The sequence below is a fragment of the Acinonyx jubatus genome, chromosome E4 (genome assembly GCF_027475565.1).
Source record: "Acinonyx jubatus isolate Ajub_Pintada_27869175 chromosome E4, VMU_Ajub_asm_v1.0, whole genome shotgun sequence".
NCBI classification, from domain to species: domain Eukaryota; kingdom Metazoa; phylum Chordata; class Mammalia; order Carnivora; family Felidae; genus Acinonyx; species Acinonyx jubatus.
In genome coordinates, this window is record NC_069395.1 from 61,944,150 (window position 1) to 61,969,099 (window position 24,950).

The 24,950-nt window shown below is 41.4% G+C and overlaps 1 protein-coding gene across 21 annotated transcripts in view; it reads left to right on the forward strand.

The window, feature by feature from the left end:
- Positions 1-24,950, forward strand: part of SDCCAG8 (SHH signaling and ciliogenesis regulator SDCCAG8) — a 246,837-nt gene that overhangs the window by 73,065 nt on the left and 148,822 nt on the right. For 20 of the 21 annotated variants that reach the window (XR_008293144.1, XR_008293145.1, XR_008293146.1 and 17 more), the window contains 2 exons: positions 8,602-8,736; positions 11,556-11,672. Coding sequence is in view for 18 of the 21 variants with exons in the window: in XM_053209297.1 (XP_053065272.1) it covers positions 8,602-8,736; positions 11,556-11,672 (252 nt within the window). In the remaining 3 variants the exon portion in view is untranslated. The remainder of the gene's footprint in view (positions 1-8,601; positions 8,737-11,555; positions 11,673-24,950) is intronic. The other variant, XM_053209295.1, reaches the window with a different exon arrangement.

The window sequence follows — 24,950 nt, forward strand, 5'->3', positions numbered from 1 at the left end:
ACCTGTGGATTCAGTTTGTTCCCTGCCCTGCAGCAGAAATGTTTGTGGTGATGTCACTGATGATGCTGTAGGCTACAATTTTTGAGTGAACTCTAAATTTTAAAAATCTTGTAAGTAGCCAATTGCTTATAATTTAGAGTTCAGAAACATTTTCCATTTTTCCAATGTATTTCTCGAGAAAAGGTATATTCTCGGACCTCTCCAAATAAAGCAGTCAATTCGATTCCATGCTGTGAAATTGTAAAATTTGCTTTGATCCCTCCATTCTGTTTGAGTCCCTGTCTCCTGTTTCTCAGAGGAAAGGAGGTGCTCTGTGGATATATCCAGATTTTATTTCAACCTGGGTGAAGTCAAGGAGCAGTGACTCCCCCACTTTATCCCCCACTCTCAAATTAGACTTGCAGAAGATAAAACACATATAAGAAACCAAGTGGCCAAGGAAAAGTGATTATGTACACGGTACAAAGCAGGTACCCGATGAATAATGAACATAACCGGATGGATGAATAGAAGGGGGAAGTCAAGGGCCAAAAGAACAGCTGGCCTGAAATGGGCAGTGCTTGGGAAGCAGTAAGACACTGGAAGAGAGAGGGGCACCTGGTTAAGGGTCTGACTCCTGATTTTGGCACAGGTCATGATCTCATGGTTTGTGAGGTCGAGTCCCACGTCCGGCTCTGCACTGACAACGTGGAGCCTGCCTGGTATCCTCTCTCTCCCTCTTTTATGCCCCTGTCCCGTTCACTCACTCTCTCTCTCTCAAAATACATAAATAAACTTAAAAAAAGAAAAGAAAAAAAGGAACTGGAATACAGAGATAAGTGAAACCTAGCTTTCAAGTTGCTATAACAGAGTAAAATTGAGCAAGATGTGGTCCACGAAATGACCAAAACAGCAGTTACATGTTGTTGTTGTGTTCACAGCAACTCGCAGCTTGTACCCTGAATGCTGTGCTATACCATTCTAGTGTGTGATAATGACCTTATTCAGCACGTGTCTCTCCTGAGTATCTGCTGTGTGCAAGGCAGTGCGATCCTGAGGATGCGTCAAGAGAAAAATCACCAACTCTGTCCAGTGAATTCGAAGTCTTACGGGTGCCTGAGGCATTTACTGTAAACTCCCTTGTCTTATCCTTCAAAAAAGCAAAAGTGTGCCTGTGGAAAGCCCACTATGTGCCAATCAAACTTTACCTTCTCCGGCCAGAATTGGTGATCTGAGCCTTGCGGATGGCACCGAGGGGTCTCATGGCCTGAGTGTCCACGGTGCTCTTGCTGCTTTCCAGCAGTGCTGCCATGCACTCCTCTCTCCCGTTCACTCAGCATGGGGCAACAGATAGTAACCGGAGGGCTCGGGGGTGTGGGTGTCCCAGGACCAGTGCAGTGCTGCTTACAGAGGAGGGAAGAGGAAGACACTAAACACACACTTCCATAAATGAGTTTTTCATTACCACTGTGATAAAGGCAAAAAAGTGCGGCACAGGGTACCGTGAGAAAATCTGACCTAGTCTAGGCAGCCATGGAAGACTTTCCTAAGAAAGAGATTTTCAAAATGAGACTCGACAGCGATGAGTAGTAGTCAGGTGAAGAGTTGAGGGGAAGAGTTTCAGACCCAGGGAAACAGCACCCCCCAGACTCTGAAGCTGGCAAGCATCATACTTTTTAGGAATTTAGGGGAGGCCCAGGTGACTGGGGCATAGGACGTGGGGACAGTAGAGGGAGATGAGTTTGGAGCAGTATGCAGGGACCAAAGCAGGAATGACCTTAAAATCCATGTGAAAGATTTTAGGTTTTATCCCAAACCAAGTGGAAAACCATTGAACACCTTGAAATTGGGCAGCGTCATGCTGCCATTTCTATTTGAGAACTTCCATCTGTCAGTAAATTGGAAGAAGACTTGGAATAAATGCCTGGAGATCAGGTGGGAGGTAATTATCATAGTCCTGGTGGAAATGATGGTATCTTGGGCCCATTTTCAAAGACTATTTTTTTTTGTTTATTTATTTTTGAGGGGGGGGGCAGGGGCAGAGAGAGAGAGAGAGAGAGAGGGAGGCACAGAATCTGAAGCAGGCTCCAGGTTCCGAGGTGTCAGCACAGAGCCCGATGCGGGGCTCGAACTCACAGATCGCGAGATCATGACCTGAGCCGAAGTCGGACGCTCAACCGACTGAGCCACCTAGGCACCCCCAAAGACTCTTGTCAATCACTTTTATTCTCCTCAAATTCTCTACTATACCACACTCCCCTCATTCTCAGCAGAGTCTTACTTACCTAACAAAGAAAACTGAAGCCAGTGAGTGGTAACCACTTCAATATTTATCTTCCCCTCACCTGTGCCTTCAAGTACGATTTCACCAGCATCCCAACACAACATTGTCAGAATGGGAGAGGCCTTGCACTCATTCTTTCCCCTTGCTCTCGGTCCCTTTCTCTCCCTCTACCTCAGGGAGCTTCCTCCTTCTCAGGAAAGTCCCCTCGAGTTTCTCTCACCCATTGAAAGAAACAATCTTTCTTCTAATCCAATGGTTCTCAATCTTGGAGCCACAGAAGTTCCAAAATCTCACTGTCCAGTCTGCGTCCCAAACCAGTATGTGAAAATAACCACGGGTAGGATTCAGGAGACTGGATCCAGGTGACTCCAGTGTGTATCCCAGGTTGGAAACCACGTCAGTAATTCCATGTGCCTCCCTACTCTTGCCCTTTATGGTCCAGTTTTTTTGAGAGGTCTGTCTGTACATGCTGTCTTTATGCTCTCTCCTCTGATTACCTCTTCAGCCCCTGCATTTCAGCTTCTGTGCCCACAGCCAGTGGAATTACCATTGCTATGTCCTCCTTGTGCTATTTTTAGCGAATATTTGTTAGTTCTTATTCTCTTTATTTTTTTTTATTAAAAAAAATTTTTTTTTTAACATTTTATTTATTTTTGAGACAGAGGGAGACAGAGCATGAACGGGGGAGGGTCAGAGAGAGAGAGGGAGACACAGAATCGGAAGCAGGCTCCAGGCTCTGAGCCATCAGCCCAGAGCCCGACACGGGGCTCGAACTCACGGACCGCGAGATCGTGACCTGAGCCGAAGTTGGACGTTTAACCGACTGAGCCACCCAGGTGCCCCTAAAAAATTTTTTTAATGTTTGTTTATTTTTGAGAGAGAGAGAGAGAGAGAGAGAGACCACAAGCAGGGGAAGGGCAGAGAGAGAGAAAGACACAGAAACTGAAGCAGGCTCCAGGCTCTGAGCCATCAGCACAGAGCCCGATGCAGGGCTCGAACTCACGAACTATGACATCATGACCTGAGCTGAAGTTGGGCGCACAACCGACTGAGCCACCCAGGTGCCCCAGTTCTTATTCTCTTTAAAAGATTCTCTTTCCGGGGCACCTGGGTGGCCCAGTTGGTTAAGCCTCTGACTGCTGATTTCAGCTCAAGTCTTGATCTCAGAGTGGTGACTTCAAACCCCAAGTTGGGCTGTGTGCTGGGCATGAAGCTTACTTTTAGAAAATAAATAAATGAAAGGTTCTCTTTCCTTGATGTCTCTGGATTTCTTGCTTTGGGAGGATGATAATGTGTGCCTTTCAGTTTGCTCAGAGTTTAAAGTGCCTTTGAGACAATGAAGGAAACGCATCCAGAAAGCAACTTGATGGAAAGTTCTAGAGTTTAGCAGAGAGCATTATATGCTCTTTGGCATTAGAGTGGCTCCCGGTTTCATGTATGTGACATCGATTCCTAGATCCTCAGCTCTCTAGTGATCTCCTAAACCAGCTTCTCTTGCCATGCTCCCTCTCCTATGGGAGATTGTCCAACTCTGCAATCTCGCTGGCATTTTTGTCTCCATCCTCTCCCTTACCCTACTCATCACGAAGTCACCAAATTCTAGAGATTCAGACACCTAGGAGTTTCCCATTGCCCTGTCTCCCTGCCATGCATATCGTCACTCCTGGATGACTTCTACAGCCCCGAGCACTCTCCTTGCTTCCCGTGTCACCCCTAAGCCACAGCCAGGATGGTCTTTCTAAAACGAACCAGGCAATATGTCAGTCTCTTGCTTTGACATCCTTTCCTGTCTCCCTGCCTCTCCTTGGATAAGATTTTGGATCCTTTAGCATTGCACACAGATTCTGCATTTCTCTGGCTGTCTTTGATTTCCCAGTCTCATCTCCCTTCACCTTTTTCCTTGCATCACCACCGTCCTGCTCTACTATTTTTCTTTCAGGAGTTTCCATGTGCTTTGCCCCTTGCTTAGAGGAATCTTCTGCTCTGTGTCCTTCCTAACTGATCCTTCAGAGTTCTTCTTGAGACCACCTACTTTCAGAGATGAATTCGGAGTCTCTCCTATGGTCTCCTGTGACTCAGTTAATTGCAAATTCTTGTTGAATTGTTTGTCTCCCCCAACTTACCACGAGTCCCCTGAATGTGTGGTCGCTTAACATCGTCACTGCTTGGCACATCCCACTCACATAAAATGTGCTCCATGTGTATTTGTCGAATGAATGAGTGTAACACAGGGGAAGAAGAGAGGCCCTGTGCCATTGGAATCATGTGACTGAGAGGTTGTGAATTCAGAGGATCAGAACGGTCTGTGTCTGCCTGAGCTCATGGAAGATCTGGGGAGGAAGGTGGCATATGGACCTGTAAGTAGGATTCGGAAATACAGAGCATGAGGGAAGGGATGCTGGCTGGAACCAACAAGGATAAGGCGTGGAGGGAGGGGACTTTGTGAAGCGAGTGTTGTGCGTGTGACAAAGAACAGGACCAATAGCCAAGACCAGCTATTATTCACGCCTGGGAGACTCTTAATTTGGGGGCTGTTCAGTGGAAACCTTTAGCCCTGCTGAGCGGTTCCACTTGAAAAAAATGTGGTGGTGAGAATTCCTGATACGGAAGGACAAAGGAAGGCCGAGAGTGCCAGGCAGCATTCCAGGTGCTCTTGTATAACACAGCCTCTTTCTTAACACTAACAATTATTCCAGGAGCAAAAGTGGCAACAAAAGTACAATGTATGGCTGAGACCCAGTCATGTGTCTTGCCCTCAGTGAGCCTTGGCTGGCATTTCATCTCGAGGTCCTGCCCTAAGTAAAGTGTCTGAATGAAGAGCTGAAAGTGCTTCTCACATTCTGGCAAGTGCTGTCACCAGGAAATGGCAGAACGTGGCTTTGGAGTCAAAGGATTCAGAGTTGAATCCAGTTTGACCTTTGTGTGACCTTGAACAATTCTTTTAACCTCGCCAGATTTCAGAGGAGTAAATAATGGAGTTGATCTACTCAAGGAACTGATGGGCTTAAATAAGAATGTTTCGGAAGTACCTAATATACCTCGCTTAGAGCGGACATTTAATGGCTTTCAGCTTGAGGCTAGTATCATTCTTACTGCACAGAAAGAGGAGTAGGCTGAGAGGATGGAATTCTTGCACCTGCGTATTAGCAAAGCAGGCAGATTTGAATATAAAGCCTGGCTCTCCTTTTTATTCATTAGCTTTAATGCACGTAGGCAAATTTCTGAATTTTCAGAATCTCCTGGGTTTTTTTCAACTGAAAAATTAATCCCATATAATTCCTTCTCCAAGGGGATTAAAAGAGAGAACGTGTATCCCACTGCCTAGCACAGGAAGTGTATCCGAGACGGGAGACAGAACAGTTCATCCTAACGCTGGGAGAGCTCTGTAGTTTGTGCTAAAGAGCCCCCCCTCGCCGCCCCCCATTTCCTAGCAGTAAGGAACGCTTGCAAGACTTTTAGGCTTTGCTTCTCTCTTTTTGTTCTTTTTTTCTTTTCTTTCTTCTTACTCATTCTCATTAAATTTCGTGTGTGTGGGAAGCTCTTGGAGAGCAGATGTCTTCTACCTAGACAGATTTCGAATCATTCCCCCATGAGCAGGACTTGCTGTGAGTTTGTTTGCTGTCTTCTGTTACGGTCCTTGGCTGCACTGAGCCCCTAGGTTTGTTAGTTCAGTGGGCCATTGATCATATTTATTGAGCGCCCCCTATGGTCTACCCATTTTTTTCAGTTGGTTCCCTTGATAATAGTCCATCACTAGAATTCTTAACTCTTGCACCCGTTGTATAGTGAGTACCACTTTCTACCGTGTTCAGTACACTAGGGACCACCTTTGTATAGAGATTTCCATCAAGCTGTCCCAGCCTGGGTGTCCTTGTCTCTTGCTTGCCCCTGTCAAAGTTTAAAGGACTTGCCTGATGTCAACGCCCCGGACATCCAGCAGTGTTGCAGCTGTCCGTGTTACTTGTGTCTCCGCAACAGATGTGGATGGAGACGCTCCTGCGGTGTAATGTTGACTTCCAGATGGTGGGCGTGGGGAAAAAGGAGGTGTGACAACAGGAGCAGAGGCCTCAGGAAGTGGGTGACAGGAGGGAGCAGACAGGTAGTGGGCACAGGGAAGAAGTGATGGGTGGCAGAGGGAGGGAGTCAGATGGAAGGGATGTGATTTGTTACACGCTTATTATAGAAACTGACTCAGAATTTACAGTTAGCAGGTAAATGTCTGCATATTTACTGCAAAAACCACCAATGTTAGTATGTTTACCATAAGATACATCTTCACACAAATATGATTTTTAGTAGTTGGTAATTAAAGTTTGCTGCTGTGGTATGGTTCCAGAGAAGCTAGAATTACATTCATAATATGGATACTCATGAACCTGAATTTTCAAATTAAGGATATAAATTAATCTTGTTATTTGCTGCATTTAACTTCTTTTGAATTTCAATTTCAAGTTCAGATTATAATGTGAATTAGAATCATTTGTAGCTGGGTATTAGTAAAAGTAGCTTTATGTGCAAATTGGACTTTTAGACAATCTTTCAACCATAAGAAGGACATGTAAACAAACCATAAGTCAAATACACAATTCCCCACAATCGCCAGAAAAGTTAATGAATGTATCTACCATTTAATTAGAAAGTAGCTACCAGGGCTCATTATTTCATATGTGTCAACTTTAGTTCGTTATGTAATTCAAAGGCAATCTTGATGATCTGTGTCACAAAATCCGAGTTATTGATTTCAGTTGTGAAAACTGAATTCACACCCATATCAGTGTGCAACGGTAGATTTAAAATGTTATTTCAATTTTGTTATGAGTTCTTGTTTACCAGATTAAAAACTGATAGATATCTCTGCGTGTTTCACTCTCGAGGAAGGTAGTGTTTCTTCTTCATGTCAAAGCTGCTAATACAAATAGGAAATTAAGAGTCTAGGAAATTTTGACTTACTGGAGCAGAGTAAAATGTAACTGCAAACAAAAAAACCTGTAAAATGGGTTAAATCTAAGACCTAGAAAGCATTTCTCACCCTGAGAAGAAAAACTAAGAGCCTGAGATCCGTAGAGTGGAGTGCTCCTCAGAAGAGCTGTTTATTCCAGTGATCCATTCCTCAAACATATGGTGAGGAATACGCCCTTGAGCAACTTGCAGTCTAACGTGGAAACAGACAACTAAACACAGTGAGATAAGTACATCGTTGGAAGCGTGCAGACCTTGCGGTGTGATGGAGATATATAGAAGCTGTTGCGGGAGCCATACACCGGAGTGAGAGTCGAGATATGAAACCACAGTACTGCATGAGCAGCAAATCCGTGAGAGTGGATGTCAGCTGCAAACAGCAGACATGGCCCCCCCAGGACACAATAGCTGAATAGCAACCCTGAGTGCATCAAGGGCTCCTATCCTGTGCTGGGAACAAGGGGGTCAAAGAAACTTCCTGGAGGAGAGGGGATAATGGCTGAGAGGGGAAATAACAGGAGCGCTGGTGGTTTTGTGTAGCAAAGTGAAGTGCATAGAGCCTCCTCTGTTGGTGTTGGGGGGAAGGAGAGTAGGATCCATTGAATCTCAGTTGCTCTCTCTAAAGAGATCTGCCTCTCCAGCTCTCCCGACCAGTCCTTTTATCCTTCCATGTGAGAGAAGAGTTCAAGACTTCTCTGATTGCTTGACATCGCCCCTGAAATTTATTTGTATCAGCCTCTTCCACAACTTTTCACCTTAAAGTTTCAACCCAAACTTTGATTTTATCATCTTGTTATGCATTTCCCCAAATGAGGGTAGAGGCCCAGGAGTAAATGGGAAGGAAGTACATATTTGAGTCATGGGGGACGGGTGAGTGGAGGAGGTGGAAAAATGGACATACCCGATCCACAGAGAAATGCTCTAAGAGTGAACCCAGTGGCCACGTGAAGACTATTAATTCAAGATTTTTTTTTTTACATAGTGTCTTATTAGTCTGAGGTGCACCATACAGTGATTCAGCAGTTCTATACATTGCTCTGTGCTCATCAAGATAAGTGCACTCTTAATCCCCTTCACCTGTTTCACCCATCACCCCTCCCCCCCCCATCTACCTCCTCTCTGGTAACCACCTGTTTGTTCTCTGTATGAAGGAGTCTGTGGGTTTTTTTGTCTCTTTTTTCCCTTTCTTTTGTTTCTTAAGTTCTACAAGTGAGTGAGATCATACGGTATTTGTCTTTCTCTGACTTACTGTCTCTAGGTCCACTCACGTTGTTGCGCGTGGCAAGATCTCATTCTTTCTTATGGCTGGGTCATCAGTGTTCTCAATATTTATTTTGTCAAATGCCATTATCATTTAGGACTTTTATTTCCTCCTATAGATATTGTCCCTGTCTCAAAATATTGCCCAACTGGAGGTCCAGGTTGAAAAGGTTACAAGAGAGAAGATTTCAGCTATTAATCAACTAGAGGAAATTCAAAACCAGCTTGCTTCCAAGGAAATGGATGTCACAAAGGTACAAAGTGAGATTCTAGTTTATAATTTTTTCTAATGCACAAAACTCAGAAAGAAGCACGGAATAGAAAGGTTTTGTTATTTCAGACAGTAAAGGTCCACCTAATGGTCATTAAGCAAACATTTACTTATTACTGGCAGGCCCTTTGATGAGTGCTGAAAATACAAAGATGAATTAGACACAAATAATGTCCTTGAAGAACTCAAAGTGGCTGAGACAGACTTGTCATTAGCAAGTGTCACTACTTTAGTCATTGAATGTGTGATAATCCCAGCATCTCCAAATTAGACAGTTAGGAAAAATGTTTGCCAGAGATAGCATTGGCTTGGTCCCCACAAAAATAGTAAAAGACATATATATATACAACACCAAGAGTGTGCTTAAAATAAAAAATTTTCTACCTCCCATTCCTTTTCATACCTGGTCTTCAATATCAAGGTTCTCACACTAAGTGTCTTATTTTATTGGTCCTTAAATTTATACTTCAAAACATCACAGTGTCTGCACTTCGGCCATTACAAACTTGTGAACCAAGAACTAAAATGTTTAATAGTCTCAACTGGCCACTGTAAGGTACATATTTATGAAACACGAGAAGTCCATGTAGGTATCAGTAAGCAGTTGCCTTAAAACTAAGAAACTACGTGTGAGCACGCGTGATGTAATAAATTAAATGGATATATTTTTTACCAGAATGTACACGGATAATTTTGTTTGCAATGTATACCCTTTTCATATCGCATTTTAGCTATCAACATATTTTCCTAAATGTTGACACATTTGTAATGCCAACGTTGCTTTATAATTTAGTAATTGCAATTGCCTTTAATATATAGAAGAAACAAAGCCCATTTTTTTTCTTTTTTTCCCTTGAATTTCTTTAATTCTCCATTTGCTTTCTAAAACTCAAGTTAGCCAATATAGAGGTTTAAAGCTGTCATATTTGCCAATATCATCAGCGTGTTTGTGTGGAGGCTAAGGGTAAATGTAAGGGAGTTGGGATAGAGGGGTGACAGTGGTTAATCCAGATTTAGGGAGAAAGCTGTGGTGAGTGTTCAGTCCATTGTAGGGAGAGAACTTTCTGTTGAAACATGTACAGTTGAGATGCCTCTTCTATCTTTAGAACTGTCCAAAAAAACACTCCAGCATCAGAAGGGTGCCTTGAGGTGGCTCCAACCCTGAGATGAAATCATTCTACTTCAGTTTAATTCGTTAGTTTATTTTAGATGAAATTCAAGTGTCATGGATAAACTTAGCAGATGCTAACGTGGAAGCAGTAAGGCAAGGGAACTTTAAAAATAAAATTAAGGGATAAAATAATTTTAAATAAAACTTAATGCCTAGGCATTTATTATTACACAATAATTATATGTTGGTATTAGGTTTGAAACACCATGGCTGTGTAATTATTATTTCCTGGCGTCAGTTTGGTTTTTTTCATTTCATTCATGTATATACATCGAATAGGTTGGAATAGTGAAGAACCAAGAAGGAAAGGGAATTAGGGCCCCTCTAATTTTTTTCTGTCATTCTTCATTTTAAACTTTATTTAGCTTTAAAATTAATAACTTTTTATAAATTACTAGTGTTTTTGAAATGGGAGGGGTCAGCTCTGACACATTCAAGGTATTTGAATTTGAACTTCAAGTAGAATTTTCAGTAATTGTATTCTTTTCCTAGTATTTTGAGGGCCACTGGGGAGAAACTTACTGACTTTTTCCTCTGTCAGATTGGTTTATTTTTAAAATTTTTTTTTGTTTGAGCATAGGAGATAGATGGAGGTTTTATAAGATTCTAATACCTCAGTAATGATAAAACTAATTTCTAAAGTTCTGATTGTATTTTTGGATAAATACCAAAATTGAAAGGTTTCAAGCACCTATAACCATTGGATGATACATAATTTTTAAAAACTTGTATTTGTAAATCAGAGACTGAATTAACAGACGTGTGTGTTAATCTCTTACAGGTTCTCAGTTATCTCAAAGGCTCATAATTTCTTTAGATTTATCTGCTGAATTGCATTTACCAAATATATTTACCTGTGTGTAGAGCCCTTGTATAAAAAAAAATTTATACAAAAAAATTGCGTAAGGGATGATACACAACACTTTTAGGATGCTGTGTGTGTTCATTATTTAATGATATGTTAAAATCATTTCACTTAAATGTGTATTTTCCTTTTATGTTGAATGCTACAGTTATAAATGCAGAGTGTGCATGGTTCCAGTCTATGACTCTCACGAGACAGTGTTTCTTAATTTAAGTGCATAGCACTGTGCATAAGATTGATGTTATCCAAGAGACTGTAGTAAATACTAGGGACCACTGTACACATAAATACCGATCATATAGCCTATTAGCAGAGAAAAATTCCTTTATAAATTTCTTGAATAAAAGCCTAACTGATCAAATCTTTAAGGGAAACCTTTCTTTTATACAATGTCTGTTTAACTGTAATAATTTGAATGAGTATTGATATAGCTTAATATTTTAGTTAATGATTTCACCTAGTTAAGATTGAGGTGATAATGCATTTTGGATAATAGCATGCAATTGAAACGATTTTTCCCACAAAAAATCTTGGGCACATTACTTAAATTTCTCAATACATTTCTTTATCTGTAATCTGAAGTTGTTAAACTCAGTGGTACCTGATACTGCCTTCGCATCTTAACAGAATACATTGAATATTCTATACAGAAAAGAGTTCTATTGTATTTTATTTATATGACCTCTAGGGGGCACCAAAAGATCTAATTGCAGGCATTGCCTGGTAGATTCCAGCAGCTATTGATGTAGTTTTTACAATCTAACAGGTGTGTGGGGAAATGCGCTATCAGTTGAATAAAACCAAAATGGAGAAGGATGAGGCAGAGAAGGAGCACAGAGAGTACAGAGCAAAAACTAAAAGGGATCTTGAAATGAAAGATCAGGTAAGAGATGACAAGGGTAACTGCAGCAATTAAAGACCTAATTAAAGACGTAAGTTATTTATTTCTATTATATTGCTTCTAACTAATGGAACAATCCAGTTTATACTATTAAAAGAATTTCATTTCTAGTTGCCTAAAATTATCACCTTTCACATGAAATGGTGAGAATACAGCCGCATGCATATAAAATCCCAATCTGACAGGTCATAAATAATACATTTGGATATGTGTATCTATTACTTACAAAAGTAAAAAAAAAAATGTTCTAATGCACAGTTTGAACCTAAAATATACGTACATAAAGTTCTTGAAAGATGCCAACTTGAATCCAATTTTAAGTGAAAAAGTTTAAAATTTGTGAGATGAGATGAGTTGATATGTAAATATGTCAATCAAATTGATTGTTGGCAGAGTGAAACCAGTTTTAACTAAGATAACCATGAATACGTTTGCCTAAATACAGGGAAATTAGAAATGTTAGGGGAAAATGCTGCTTACTTCAATCTCAGCTGAACAGATGTTTTATGTTATATCTTTGTTGAGATCGTGTAGATACTCCAGTCTTAATTGTCAACATGGATAAAGTTTTTAGAGAGGCAATTCTAATAGACTCACTTAGGATTTTCTATTTTTATGTTACAGTACAGAACATTGGAGGCTCTCATTCTTTATATTCAGCAAAAGCAGATTGATAAATCTATTCCATTAAAATGAGTTCTCAGTGTCAATATTTTTTTTAAAAAGCACCACAATTTAAAAGTAGGTAGCTCTTGGTAAATTTTTTCAAAACATATTTCTAGTTCAAGGCATTTTATTATACTTTCCGGCATATTTTCCCTTTCAACCCCGTCAACTTTCTATGCAGATGACACAGGGACAGTTGGGAAAAGTATTAAAAATGAAAGTGATAATGAAATTTAGTACAAAAAGTTTTTCAAGGCATAGCTGAAATCTCTGGCATTAAGGTAACATCTGAACGACCAAAATCAGATTCTGCTTTTGTGCCGCTATGTTCAGACTTTAATTTTCAGAATTTTCATTACTAACATGTACGGATAATGAAACTATTTCATGGCATCCAGTTGGGGGCGTGCCTGATAGTAGAATTGAAAATCCTCTCTGTCCTCGACTGAAGGACTAAGACTACCACACCAAACGGAACTTTCCTTTCCCTTCCTTTCCTTTCCTCTCCTCTCCTCTCCTCTCCCTTCCTCTCCCTTCCTCTCCCTTTCCCTTCCTTTCCCTTTCTTTCCTTTCCTTTCCTTTCCTTTCCTTTCCTTTCCTTTCCTTTCCTTTCCTTTCCTTTCCTTTCCTTTCCTTTCCTCTCCTCTCCTCTCCTCTCCTCTCCTCTCCTCTCCTCTCCTCTCCCTTCCTCTCCCTTTCCTTTCCTTTCCCTTCCTTTCCTTTCCTTTCCTTTCCTTTCCTCTCCTCTCCTCTCCTCTCCTCTCCTCTCCTCTCCTCTCCTCTCCTCTCCCTTCCTCTCCCTTTCCTTTCCTTTCCTTTCCTTTCCTTTCCTCTCCTTTCCTCTCCTCTCCTCTCCTCTCCTCTCCTCTCCTCTCCCTTCCTCTCCCTTCCTCTCCCTTTCCTTTCCTTTCCTTTCCTTTCCTTTCCTTTCCTTTCCTTTCCTTTCCTTTCCTTTCCTTTCCTCTCCTCTCCTCTCCTCTCCTCTCCTCTCCTCTCCTCTCCTCTCCTCTCCTCCCCTCCCCTCCCCTCCCCTCCCCTCTCCTCCCCTTTCCTTTCCTTTCCTTTCCTCTCCTCTCCTCTCCTCTCCTCTCCTCTCCTCTCCTCTCCTCTCCCTTCCTCTCCCTTCCTCTTCCTTTCCTTTCCTTTCCTTTCCTTTCCTTTCCTTTCCTTTCCTTTCCTTTCCTCTCCTTTCCTCTCCTCTCCTCTCCTCTCCTCTCCTCTCCTCTCCTCTCCTCTCCTCTCCTTTCCTTTTCCTTTCCTTTCCTTTCCTGATGTATTATGACTTTTTTTTTTAAGGGTATCATCTTGGTTTGCTCACTAGCATTATTATATACTTTTGTAATAGTATTTTATAGCATCTGCCCAATATAACATCTTGGACTAACTGGAAAAACAAATAGGAAGAGTGTCTGAGTTATTTAAAATTACAGGATAATGTTCCAGAGAGAAAAAACACTATAGGAATAATAAGATTAGCATATCACTTGTAAATGAATAACGTGTAGAAGTGTCTGTAGTATTTGTCTTTCAAAGCTTATAGCTCTTGGCAATTAACCAGCAATGATGTGGAGGCTAAGGTTGCAGGATTTTAAAAGGAGCCGTTTCCATTTGTAAACCATTTCCTGCGACATAGTGAAACATTAGCAGTTTTCATAATGATTTCCAGTGTTTTTAGATAAAGATGTGCCTTCTCAGGAGGTCAGAGGGTTAGGAATAAAACCTTGGAACGGTTACAAGATGCTTGTGATGCGATGTGCTCGTTACCATTTTCTCTTAGACAGAATGTGAGGAAATCTTATAGGTACTCTTTGTAACTATTTTGTATCAAACAGACAGTTTCTGAAAAGAAAGGAGTGGTGTCTCATTCCGAGGATGATCTGGACGAGCAAAGCAGCAATTGTTCTTTGGTCTTTCAGCCATGACCTGACCTTCTGTCCGCAAGACCAAAGAGCTCCTTTGCTTGCCCACCATCTGCACTCAAGAGAGAAATTTACATTCAACTTTTAAAAGCTGGGCATGTCGAGCATTTATCTGAAATACTTATAATAATATAAAGTGTATTTAACTTTAGAGTGTTACACATCACGCAATTGAGCATGACAAGAAGGCCATCTCTAGCTTCACAAACAAAGTGTTCCTTGTAATATAGTCATTTTATTCATATTTTTGTTAATCTGGACTCTTGATACATTTTTAAAGTAGGTGGGAAACTGTGAGATTGGAATGTGGTAAGAACAAGAGCTTTTTTGATGTCTACAAAATAGGGCAAATGGTTGAGCACCAAAATCATTTTCTTTGTGACCCGAGCCTTGACTCTGGCATAATTAGAAGGAAGGGTTAGGAGACTAACAATAGCGATCTCTTCCTCCCACTTTCTCCTTTTCTTCTTTATATTGTGTCAGGAACCCATGGGCGGATTATCCTTCCCATCAACTCCTTTGTATCACATCAGCATAGAGCGGCCCTGCCAGCCCGAGAGGACGCTTCTTGAACTAAAAAAAAAAAAAAAAAAAAAAGACATTTGGTTTGGAGGAGAATGAAAAATCTGTACCCTGATTTTTATTACAAATTTTTTGTAAGCAACAGGTACACATACACACACACACACACACACTCCACTACTGGAATTTAAAAACATACAAAGAGAATGTTAATATGAACTCCCACATCTCCATCACCTAGGCTCACCATTTTGCCAATTCTATTCCATCGATCTCGTGGGTTTTTTTCCTCTCTTCCTCCTTCGTCTTTTTTGTCGCCTTTGTTGTCTGTTTCTTCCTCTTCTCTCCCGAATTCTGTCTTCTTCCCCCATTGCTCCTTTTGCTGAAGTATTTGAGGCAGATCTCAGACATGATGTTATTTCACTCATGAACCCCTCAGTGTGCATCTATGAAGGATATTTTTTTTCATAACCACCAGGTCGTCATCACACATGACAATACCAACAATAATTCTTTAATATCTGATAATGCCAAGCCCATATTCACACTCCTCTGACCATCTTAACAATGTCTGTTTTATGGCTGTTTTTTTTAGAACCAGACAGACAGGAGCATTTTTGTGTGTCAGAATGTTATGGTTTGATCTTCTTTAACAGGAGATAAAGGGATATCTCAGCAAAATTTCAACTTTCTTTATCTGTTGTTGTCTCATTGAATTTCACACATATATTTTGATTGTGCTCTGAATTTATAAGGTACGTCAGCATCATTCTAAAGAAATATGAATTAATCCTAGAGCCAACTGTCTGAAGGAAAAGGGCTACCATGTTGCAACCCCAATAGTCATATCCTGAAGTGAGCCCTGTAGAGTCTGAAAGACAAATTTTGTAATTAATTCAGTCTTACGTTTAAGATTCGGGAGTGTGACTGGAAGCCCATTACAAAGGTTATGGCCGATGAAGTAGTGAAAGTTTCTTTGTCACCTTCCATTCTGGTAGATGAATCTCCGAAGGTGATTCTTCAGAGCTAAAAGGTTTGATCAGGGCATAGTATAAACAGAAAATGCAGTAATTTCAAATGCAGGGGAAAAGTGATGTTTTAAAGGTATTAAAATATAAAAATTTTCCTTTCTTTTATAGCCTTTCTCTCTCCCCCTGTCCCTTTCTCTCTCTCTCTCTCTCTCTCTCTCTCTCTGTCTTTCGCCCAGTTATGGTGTTTTCTATTTGCTGTTTAACTTCGGATGATCTCCAGCACAGGGCTCCCCAGGGTGGGGGGTGGGGTGAGCAGAGGGGAGACCTACCTGGTAGCTGGATCAGGGTAAGCAGAGGCTGTATATTGAGGCCACTGGGTGTTGTCGGAGGCAGGGATGTAGCCACCTCTGTGTCCTGCCCTGTGATGTCAGGGGTACACACCCTCAACCCCATCTTCTCCAGGTTCACATCTGGGCTCCTGTCAGAGGCAGAGCATGACAGCAGTACACGACCCCACCCCCACACCACCCCCATGACCTGATTCCACCCGAGACACAGGGCAGGATAACACAGCTCGGGCCAGACGAGGGAACTGCAGAGGAACAGGTGTCTGAGGACCGTCTCGGGGCTGTTGTGAGGCAGTGAAGGGACAAGACCGCGGACCCGAGCAGCAGCGCCACTGCCTCCTCAGACTTTCCTGACAAAACACAAGTGCCAATATATAGTCATGAAGAAGTTCGAGAGGTCGACCACAGAGCGCTAAACGGCAGGCTTCTCAACACGGGGCCCCATCTGCCTGCACCTATCACACGCCCGTGATGGTGCCAAGGCAGTGGGAAGAGGCAGGCAGAGGTGTGGTGTGCTGCTGCATGTATGTGCACTCCCACTGACACACGCAAACGTGGAGGAGTGTGTAACACGCCCGCGGGCCCCGAACCCATAACCGACAGCTCATGGGCCGAATCGACCGACTGTCTATTTTGACAAATAGTTGTGTTAGAACACAGCCACATCCATTCATTCTCTATTGTCGACGGCTGCTTTCCTGCTACACAGAGTTGAGTTGTGGCGGAGACACTCGAGCCCACGGAGACTGAAACATTTACTCTCTGAGCCCTTATGGACCAAGTCGGCCAGCCCCAGCCCTGGGTATAGAAATAGAACTGTATGTCTTCGGGTTCTCATGCCTTACTAAACAGTGGAGCTTGGGTTCAAACACTCCTTAATCTTCGATGATAACTTAATGGTTTTAGAGTATTTCTCAGTGCAGCACGTGGCCTTTTCCGTGGCCTCTTCGTCATCTCATGGCCTTGCCAAATGAGTGTGTGACTGCTTATGGTGTCATCATCTTAGTGGTGGCACATGGTGTAATAATGGCTTAGGTGAGAGTATAAATATAAAAGTTGCTTTGCAGCACAATTTCTTTTAGGTTGGTACAGATTTTTTCAGATAAGACTTTTTTTTTTTTTTTTCCCCACCAGTATTGCATAAGTTATAACTTTGGAGTTGTAGCTACAACTGAGCAGGAGGCGTTGAAGTTCAAAATTACTTGAGTGGGGTAATGAAAACAAATATTTTAGGGTAGGGCACATATAAAAAAGAAATAGATCAGAAAATTTTGGCTAGAAAAATTGGGCCAAACAAGAATTTGAACTCCTATCTACAGCAGTATGATTCAGCACTTTAGTACTGATGTCATAGGTGGACTGTTTCAGTGGAGGAATTATTTCTGAAGTACAGTTGACTTATTTAAATTGTTGCAAGACGTGCATCTGTTCTGTATGGCTTTGTGTAAAGATGAGAAGAAGCCTTCAAAGTCCTAAAAGGAGGTCCTACTGAAGGGCAGAGAAATAAAGACAATGAAGAAAAGTTGAAGAATTACACCTTTTTATTTCGAGAAGTCTAAATCTTTGCTACCTTCACGGACTAGACAGATTCTTTCAGGGAGGAAGCTTAACACCTGTTTAAACGCCTTGATCCTCAATATGGAAAGAATAAGAAGAAAGCTATTTTATCACAGCAACTGGAAATCACAATAGCCTGAAATAAGAACTTTCTGACAGTAAGATGATTGCAGTAGATTGCAGCAACAGGCAATGGAACTTTCTTCCCTGAAACTGCCAGTTTCAAACAATAAGAACAATATGCTGAAAACCCAGCAAATGGACCTCCGAGGTCCACTGTCTTCTACTGGATTGTGGGAGCATCCTCAGAATATTTCACTCCGATCTGTTCAAGTGGCTAGTAGTGGTATTTGTCTTTTCTGCTTGTAATTTAGCACCTACAGATTAAAGCGAAATCCTCCTCAGCTCTGTTCTCTGCTTTGTGTCTGTAATGCCATGTGATCTCGTCGGAAGGCTTTGGGGGAGTATACTGAGATAATGGATAGCTTCTGGAGAGCTAGACTTGAGAGACTTTCCAACTACCACCTGCAGTCTCACTTCTGCCTCTGAAAGCTGACTGGGAGAGGGGCCACTTGGGCATGCCGTTAGCACATGTAATCACTCGGTCCTGGTGATGACAGAGCTGCTCTCCAGTGTTCTTCACACCCTCTTCCAGCGCTGGAGGCTCAGCGCGTCCCTCTCCCTGCTCCTCACTCAGGCAGCAGCCGCGTGCGAGGGCTTGGCCTACCCAGGCCGGTGCAGGAGGCACCGAGGGGGTGCTAGCTGGAAGACCCAGGTCCTGCCCTGAGGGAGTTTATATTCTAGTTGAGGAGATGGGGTACACATTTGAACATGGCTACAAAAACCTTGCAAAGCAGCATATCGACAAGTGCAAATTAATGTAGTGTGAACTTCATGCTGGCTACAGCCCATGCGAGGCAGAATCTGGTTCCATGTGTGTGATGCAATAAAGCTTTTTTTTCTAGCATCTTCCCTAAGTACGCCCTAAAGCATTGTTCAGATAAATTTGTGTTCTTATCACAGCCTAACCAAGAATTGTGAGAAAATTCTTCAGCCCGGCGTATGTCTAATAAATCAGCCTCTTTTGTTCTTGCGCCGCGCGCTGCTTGAATGGGACAAATGGGATCATGTAAATAAAAATCATTTAATAAAAGATTATTGAACTTCTGTTTTTTCTAAAACACCATGCAAAGTTAATTTCTTAATTTTAAACCGTAATTGTGTCGGTAAAATTACAAAATTAGCAGTTAAAAAGTAAGGTTTTTTTTGGTTTTTTTTGTTTTTTGTTTTTTTTGCACAGGACAGTTTCCAAATCAATCCAGTGAATAATACCAAGTTGGAGATTATTGGGGCATTCATCATTTGATAACTCTGTTAATATTTTGGGCAGTACTTGTTTACCCCATTCATGAAAACCCAGTGGAAATTTATACGCTCAAAAAAGAGTCCTTTGATTCTCCAAGAGACATGGTAATGCTATTCACCATAATGATGTATTTTTTAAAAATCAAATGTGTAAGCAGAAACAATATATCTGAAGATAGCAACTTAGGGCTGTTCAGAGATAAGGGTACAAAGAGGATAGAAAACAAGCCAGTTTAGAAAGCATATGCCTTGTGGGGTAAACATTTAGAAATAAATGTCTTTGGATAGGAATATAAAACTGTAAGTGAACTCAAGGAATTTTTACTGTATTTTCAGATTCACTGGATATACGTATTTTGGTCCTTAAAAAACTTTCCGCATGCTTCTTTTGACTTTAAAGGTTGGACCCACAGACCAACCTGCCGCTCTCGGAGACCATCGTCTTGGGTACCAAGTCTGCAATAGGGGTAGCTACCAGATGGCCAGCAGCGTTTTGTGTGGCCACACTGGCCAGCAAGCTGGGAAGCGTTAGACATAGGGCAGCTACGTGTGCTTTTTCTTTTTTTACAGTCCAGAAATATTAGTACTGATACCCAGTGTAAATATTACTCATTACTACAGATGTACAACTTTTAAAACAATATTATATAAACATAAGCACATTCACAGAAGCCAATAATTCCATCACCCAATAGAGCAAATTGTTTTCATTTTTCTGTTTTACCTTTTACTTTTGTCCATATGCATATATGGTATTTGCAAATAGCAAACATGCTACTTGGTAGAATTCTGGGTTTTGCTTATTTCACTTAACTATATCTCCAGCATTTTTATGTGTTACTTCCTCTTCTTCATAGTGATCACTTCAATATGGCCATGTACCTGTACTTTTAAAGGAAAGAATAATAAGTCAGGTTTGGGGGCGCCTGGGTGGCTCAGTCTGTTAACTGTCCAACTTCAGCTCAGGTCATGATCTTCCGGTCGGTGAGTTCAAGCGCCGCATCGGGCTCTGTGCTGACAGCTCAGAGCATGGAGCCTGTTTCAGATTCTGTTTCTCTCCCTCTCTCCCTCTCTCTCTCTCTTTCCCCTTCCCCCACTCATACTCTCTGTCTCTCTCTCTCAAAAATAAACAAACATAAAAAAAAAGTCGGATTTGGAATAGAACAAACACTGTTACAAATTTAGAATTTTTTGCCCTAAACTTCACTTGTTGCTTTAATTCAGCAACCATATATGGCATGCACTGTGCCGGGCTGGAGCACATTTCTGTTTTTTGGTACTTAGAGAAGGGAAGATGTAAGGCAGGTATGCATATAACTATATGTTACTAGAGGTCCTAGTAACTATAATTAGCAAACTACACAGGGGGATGGGGATTTAGAAGAGGGAGAGATGGCATCCTTAAAGGATGGGTAGGACGTTGCCCATTAGAGATGAGAGAGGAAGGCATTTTGGTTGGAAGATCCAGTGTGACAGCTTGAGCAAAGGAATGGGAACGGTGGGGTGGGCTGTGGAAAAGGAAGATGCATTCAAGGAACATATGTGTCTTTTGATTCCATAGCATGCTTGCATAACTGACCCCAACATCTCCAGTTCCATAGAAAATAGGCTTCTTTCTGTAAGGTTCAGAATCCCAGTGCAGTTCCCTATTATATAATATACTGCACGCCCTGCAGTCAGGCACAGAAGTCATGTTATATTTGGGGAGTATTTGCATTGGTTTTTCATTTCCTTTGTAGTGCTTTCTACGTAATAAAATAATTTCAAGATTTTCAAATTTCAGATAGCATACAATAAAATGTCATTTTATAAATAATGTTAGAATCAAGTAGGATTAGTTTTTTTAAAAAATAAAGAATTCACAGTTCCCTTAATGATTTGTAGAAGGTATCTTCAAATGATGGAAGATATCTTCAAATGACGGGGTCCTACTCGACCTTCAGACTGTGAGTCCAAAGACTTGACTTCTTGATTTGGCTTTTCGGCTAACTTCCTGAGCAAGCCTCTCAGAGCCTCACCTTCCTTCCCAGTGAAGTGAGAAGCTTGGAGAAGTGATAGCTAAGGTTTTCTCTAACTCAAAATTCCTCCGTTTCCAGAAACACAGGAGATATTTCTCTGCCTCTCTTAATTATGAACTAAGTATTAATAAAATCAATATAAATCGCATGGAGTTTCAAGTGTCATTTCAAATATTCCAGTTATTCAGCTGATCTGATAAAAATGAAGTTTTACTGTCACCAATTTTAGATCATATTTTTTCATTATGATTAATAATAGGACAATAAAATGTCTAGCCTTTTAAACAGTTGAATTTAATTACAAGACAGACTTTAATTTGCAATAAGGATTAAAGCCCTACTCTGAATTAAGAATGAAGTTCTATTGGATACATTTCAGGCAACAGCACACTGTCCAAGGAAGTATTTTAGAGGAGTAGCCAGCTTTCCTGAAACCCGTGGAATGAAATATCCTCAGCTGGAGTTCCCGTGTGAACTGTCGATCCCCAGGATGACAAGGGTGTATTCCTGTTGGAGAATTATGATCCTCATAGCTAATGCTTTCCCTTAACACTTCCACTTGGTGCTCTAACAAAATGTAGTCCAGGAATGAAATGTGTGGCAGTTCTGGACCTAGGTGACCTATTATATGATCATGTTCAATTTCTGTATTTTGATTTTTTTGTTAATCATCTGAATGAAAACAATAAAAAAATACTTTTTTAAATTCTCTTAGAGATTTCATGTATCCCTGGAATGTTTCCTGGGCCCTCATTGGAGTCCGGTGTAAGAGACCACCCCAGGCAGAGGTTATAGATATAACTCTGCAGATTCTAGATGTAACTGACTGTTAGTAAGTTGCAACATGTCTAGATTCTCCCATTATTCTTGTTAACAGATTGTCAAAGTAATTTAACCCTTTTTTGGTGTTAACATCTGTAGTTAGGTGGATCAGTTGTAGTCACATTTAGTTTTTAGGGAAAAGACAAGAGAGCGGCAGTGTCCTTATTTCTTGCCTGCCTACAGCCTTCCTCATGAGGAATGGGAAATTGTTCTTTGTATCACATCCCTCTACTTACAACCGAAGTTCTGATGATCATTCCATCTCTGCTCTGCCTCTCTCCATGGTAATAAGTCACGCACCTGATAGCATCAGCCTGGCTTTGGAAATCATGAATCAAGCTGTGGTTGAAAGTTCCCACTGAAGTGCGGGAGAGTGCTCCTGTTTTCTTAGAGTGGCAGCTAGGGGAGAAAGAGAAGTAAATGCTTCTGGGGACACCTTAAGAAGACGGACTGAAAAGAACTGTTCCACTTGAAAGTTTGTCTCTTCATTGCGAGTACCGCCTTTTCTTTTGGATCCTTCTTTCACTTGCTCAGAATTTTACATAGAAACCTGCATTCACTCATAGTAAGAGATAACTGTCATCCCAATTTGAATTAGAAACTTTAGGGTATCATGTTCAAGTTGCCTCTCCACTGAAATTTATCATAGAATTATAGGACCGGGTCAGTGTTCCTTTCCTAAGTTACTGAAGGTCCACTCTCTGTATAGTGATTGAAGCCATACAAGGGTTTGTATAGCAAGAACCAGATATGTTTTAATCGAAAGGTGGAGTTAAGATAATGGATCAAATATCTATTTATGTCTGTATTTAATTTTTTTTAAAAATTTTTTTAACGTTTATTTTTGAGACAGAGAGAGACAGAACATGAATGGGGAAGGGGCAGAGAGAGAGGGAGACACAGAATCGGAAGCAGGCTCCAGGCTCTGAGCCATCAGCCCACAGCCCGATGCGGGGCTCAAACTCACGGACCGCGAGATCGTGACCTGAGCTGAAGTCGGACGCCCAACCGACTGAGCCACCCAGGCGCCCCTGTCTATATTTTAAAATCTATGAGTGGATATTGATCTTTGTATGTATCTTGCTAACATGTCATACAAGAAGTATGACTAGCTGATGATGACAACCAGTCTTAAGTCTCTAAATGCTAAATTTAGGATACCTTAGACTTACCTCATCAGCTGGAAGAGAAGGGAGGACCCTCTGAGAGTTGTCTCAGTTATAAAAACAATAAGAGAGGGGCGCCTGGGGGCTCAGCTGGTTAAGCATCCGACTTCAGCCTAGGTCATATCTCACCGTTCCCGAGTTCGAGCCCCACGTAGGGCTCTGTGTTGACAGCTTAGAGCCTGGACCCTGTTTTGGATTCTGTGTCTCCCTCTCTCTCTGCCCTTCCCCCACTCATACTCTGTCTCTATAAAAAATAAATCAACATTTAAAAAATAATTTAAAAAAGAGAGAAAAGAAGAGTAGAGGGAAAGGGAGGAAAAAGGAGGAGGAAATGAAAAAGATTTTAGAAAGCATTCTATAGACATTTACACTAAGAATAACTGGGCTTTCCATTAGACTCTAACTCAGGAAAGGCAAACATGACCACATATCCATCCATTATGTTCCATCAGCAGTTTCAGGAGGGATCCATAATAATAGATTTTTTAAAACTAGAACTGCTATTATAACCACCTTCTCCCCACTTCCTCTCCCCTAAATCATTACTGGTTGTTGAGAGTAATTCCATATAGCGTGGCATTTTTCAGAAGATGCTTTTTAATCACATAGCAATAAAATTGATGGAGGTGATTTTTTTCATTACCTCCCTCATTTCATTGGCCACATATGAAAAACCAGAGTTGGAGGGCCTCAGGTCATAAGGAGCAGTGGCTTCATGGGCACTGAGAGCCAGAAAGTGTTAGTGACTTAAGCTGTCCCCTTCATGTTGTAGAGGTTTAGACTGCAGGGGAGCACAGAATGATTATCTCACTTTTATGCACTACTTTGCTTAATATTACTGATAAACTATTATATGTCACTCACAAATAGTCACTGGGGTTGCAGTAGGATATATTTAAATAAACTATGTGTATTGCTCATACAACTCTTCTGGTCTGGTGAGGAGGTGAAATGTGACAAGGTGGGGGCTCAGTGCAAGGGGTGGCATCCTGTGATGGGAGAGAGTTTGAAAAGATTCTACTCAACAGCCAATTCTCCACATGGATGATAAGAAAATTCAATGGGGGAAAGAGTAGTTTTTCAACAAATGGTGCTGGGCAACCTGGATATCCACATGTCAAAGAATGAACTTGGGCCGCTACCTTGCGCCATATTCCAAAATTAACTCAAAGTGAAGACGTAAATGTAAGAGCTAAACTTCTAAAACTTTTGGAAGGAAACATAGGCCTAAATCCCTGTGACCTTGGACTAGACAGTGGTTTCTTCGTTATGACACCAAAGGCACAGGCAACAAAAGAAAAAGAATAAATCAAGCATCATCCAAATTGGAAATGTTTGTGCTTCAAAGGTCGTCATCCAGAGGGTGGAAAGGCAATCCCCACAAAGAGAGAACATGTTTACAAATCACCTAGCTGGTAGGAGACTTGTAACTAGGACTTATAAAGCATGCGTACAATTTTTAATAAAAAGACAACCCAATTTAAAAATGGGCGAAGAACCTTAGGAGATATTTCTCCAAAGAAGACAGGCAAATGGCAGAAGAAGTTTGTGCACAGTCGCTCATCATTAGCTGTGAGAGAAATGCAAATCCAAATCAAGATAAGAACTACTTTCCACCTACTAGAACAACTGTAACCAAAAAGACAGATAATAACAAGTGTTGGCGAAGATGTGGAGAAACCAGAGCCTCGTGCATTGCTACTAAGATTGTAAAGTGGTGCATCTGCTTTGGGGAAAAGTCTGGCAGTTTCTCCAAAGGTTCAACATGGAGTTACCGTACAACCCAGCATTTCTACTACTACGTGTGTACCTGAGAGAAAGGACACACGTCTCCACAAAACTGTGTTCCTGAATGTTCACTGCAGCATTATTCATAATAGCCCCAAATGGCAACAACTTCAGTGTTC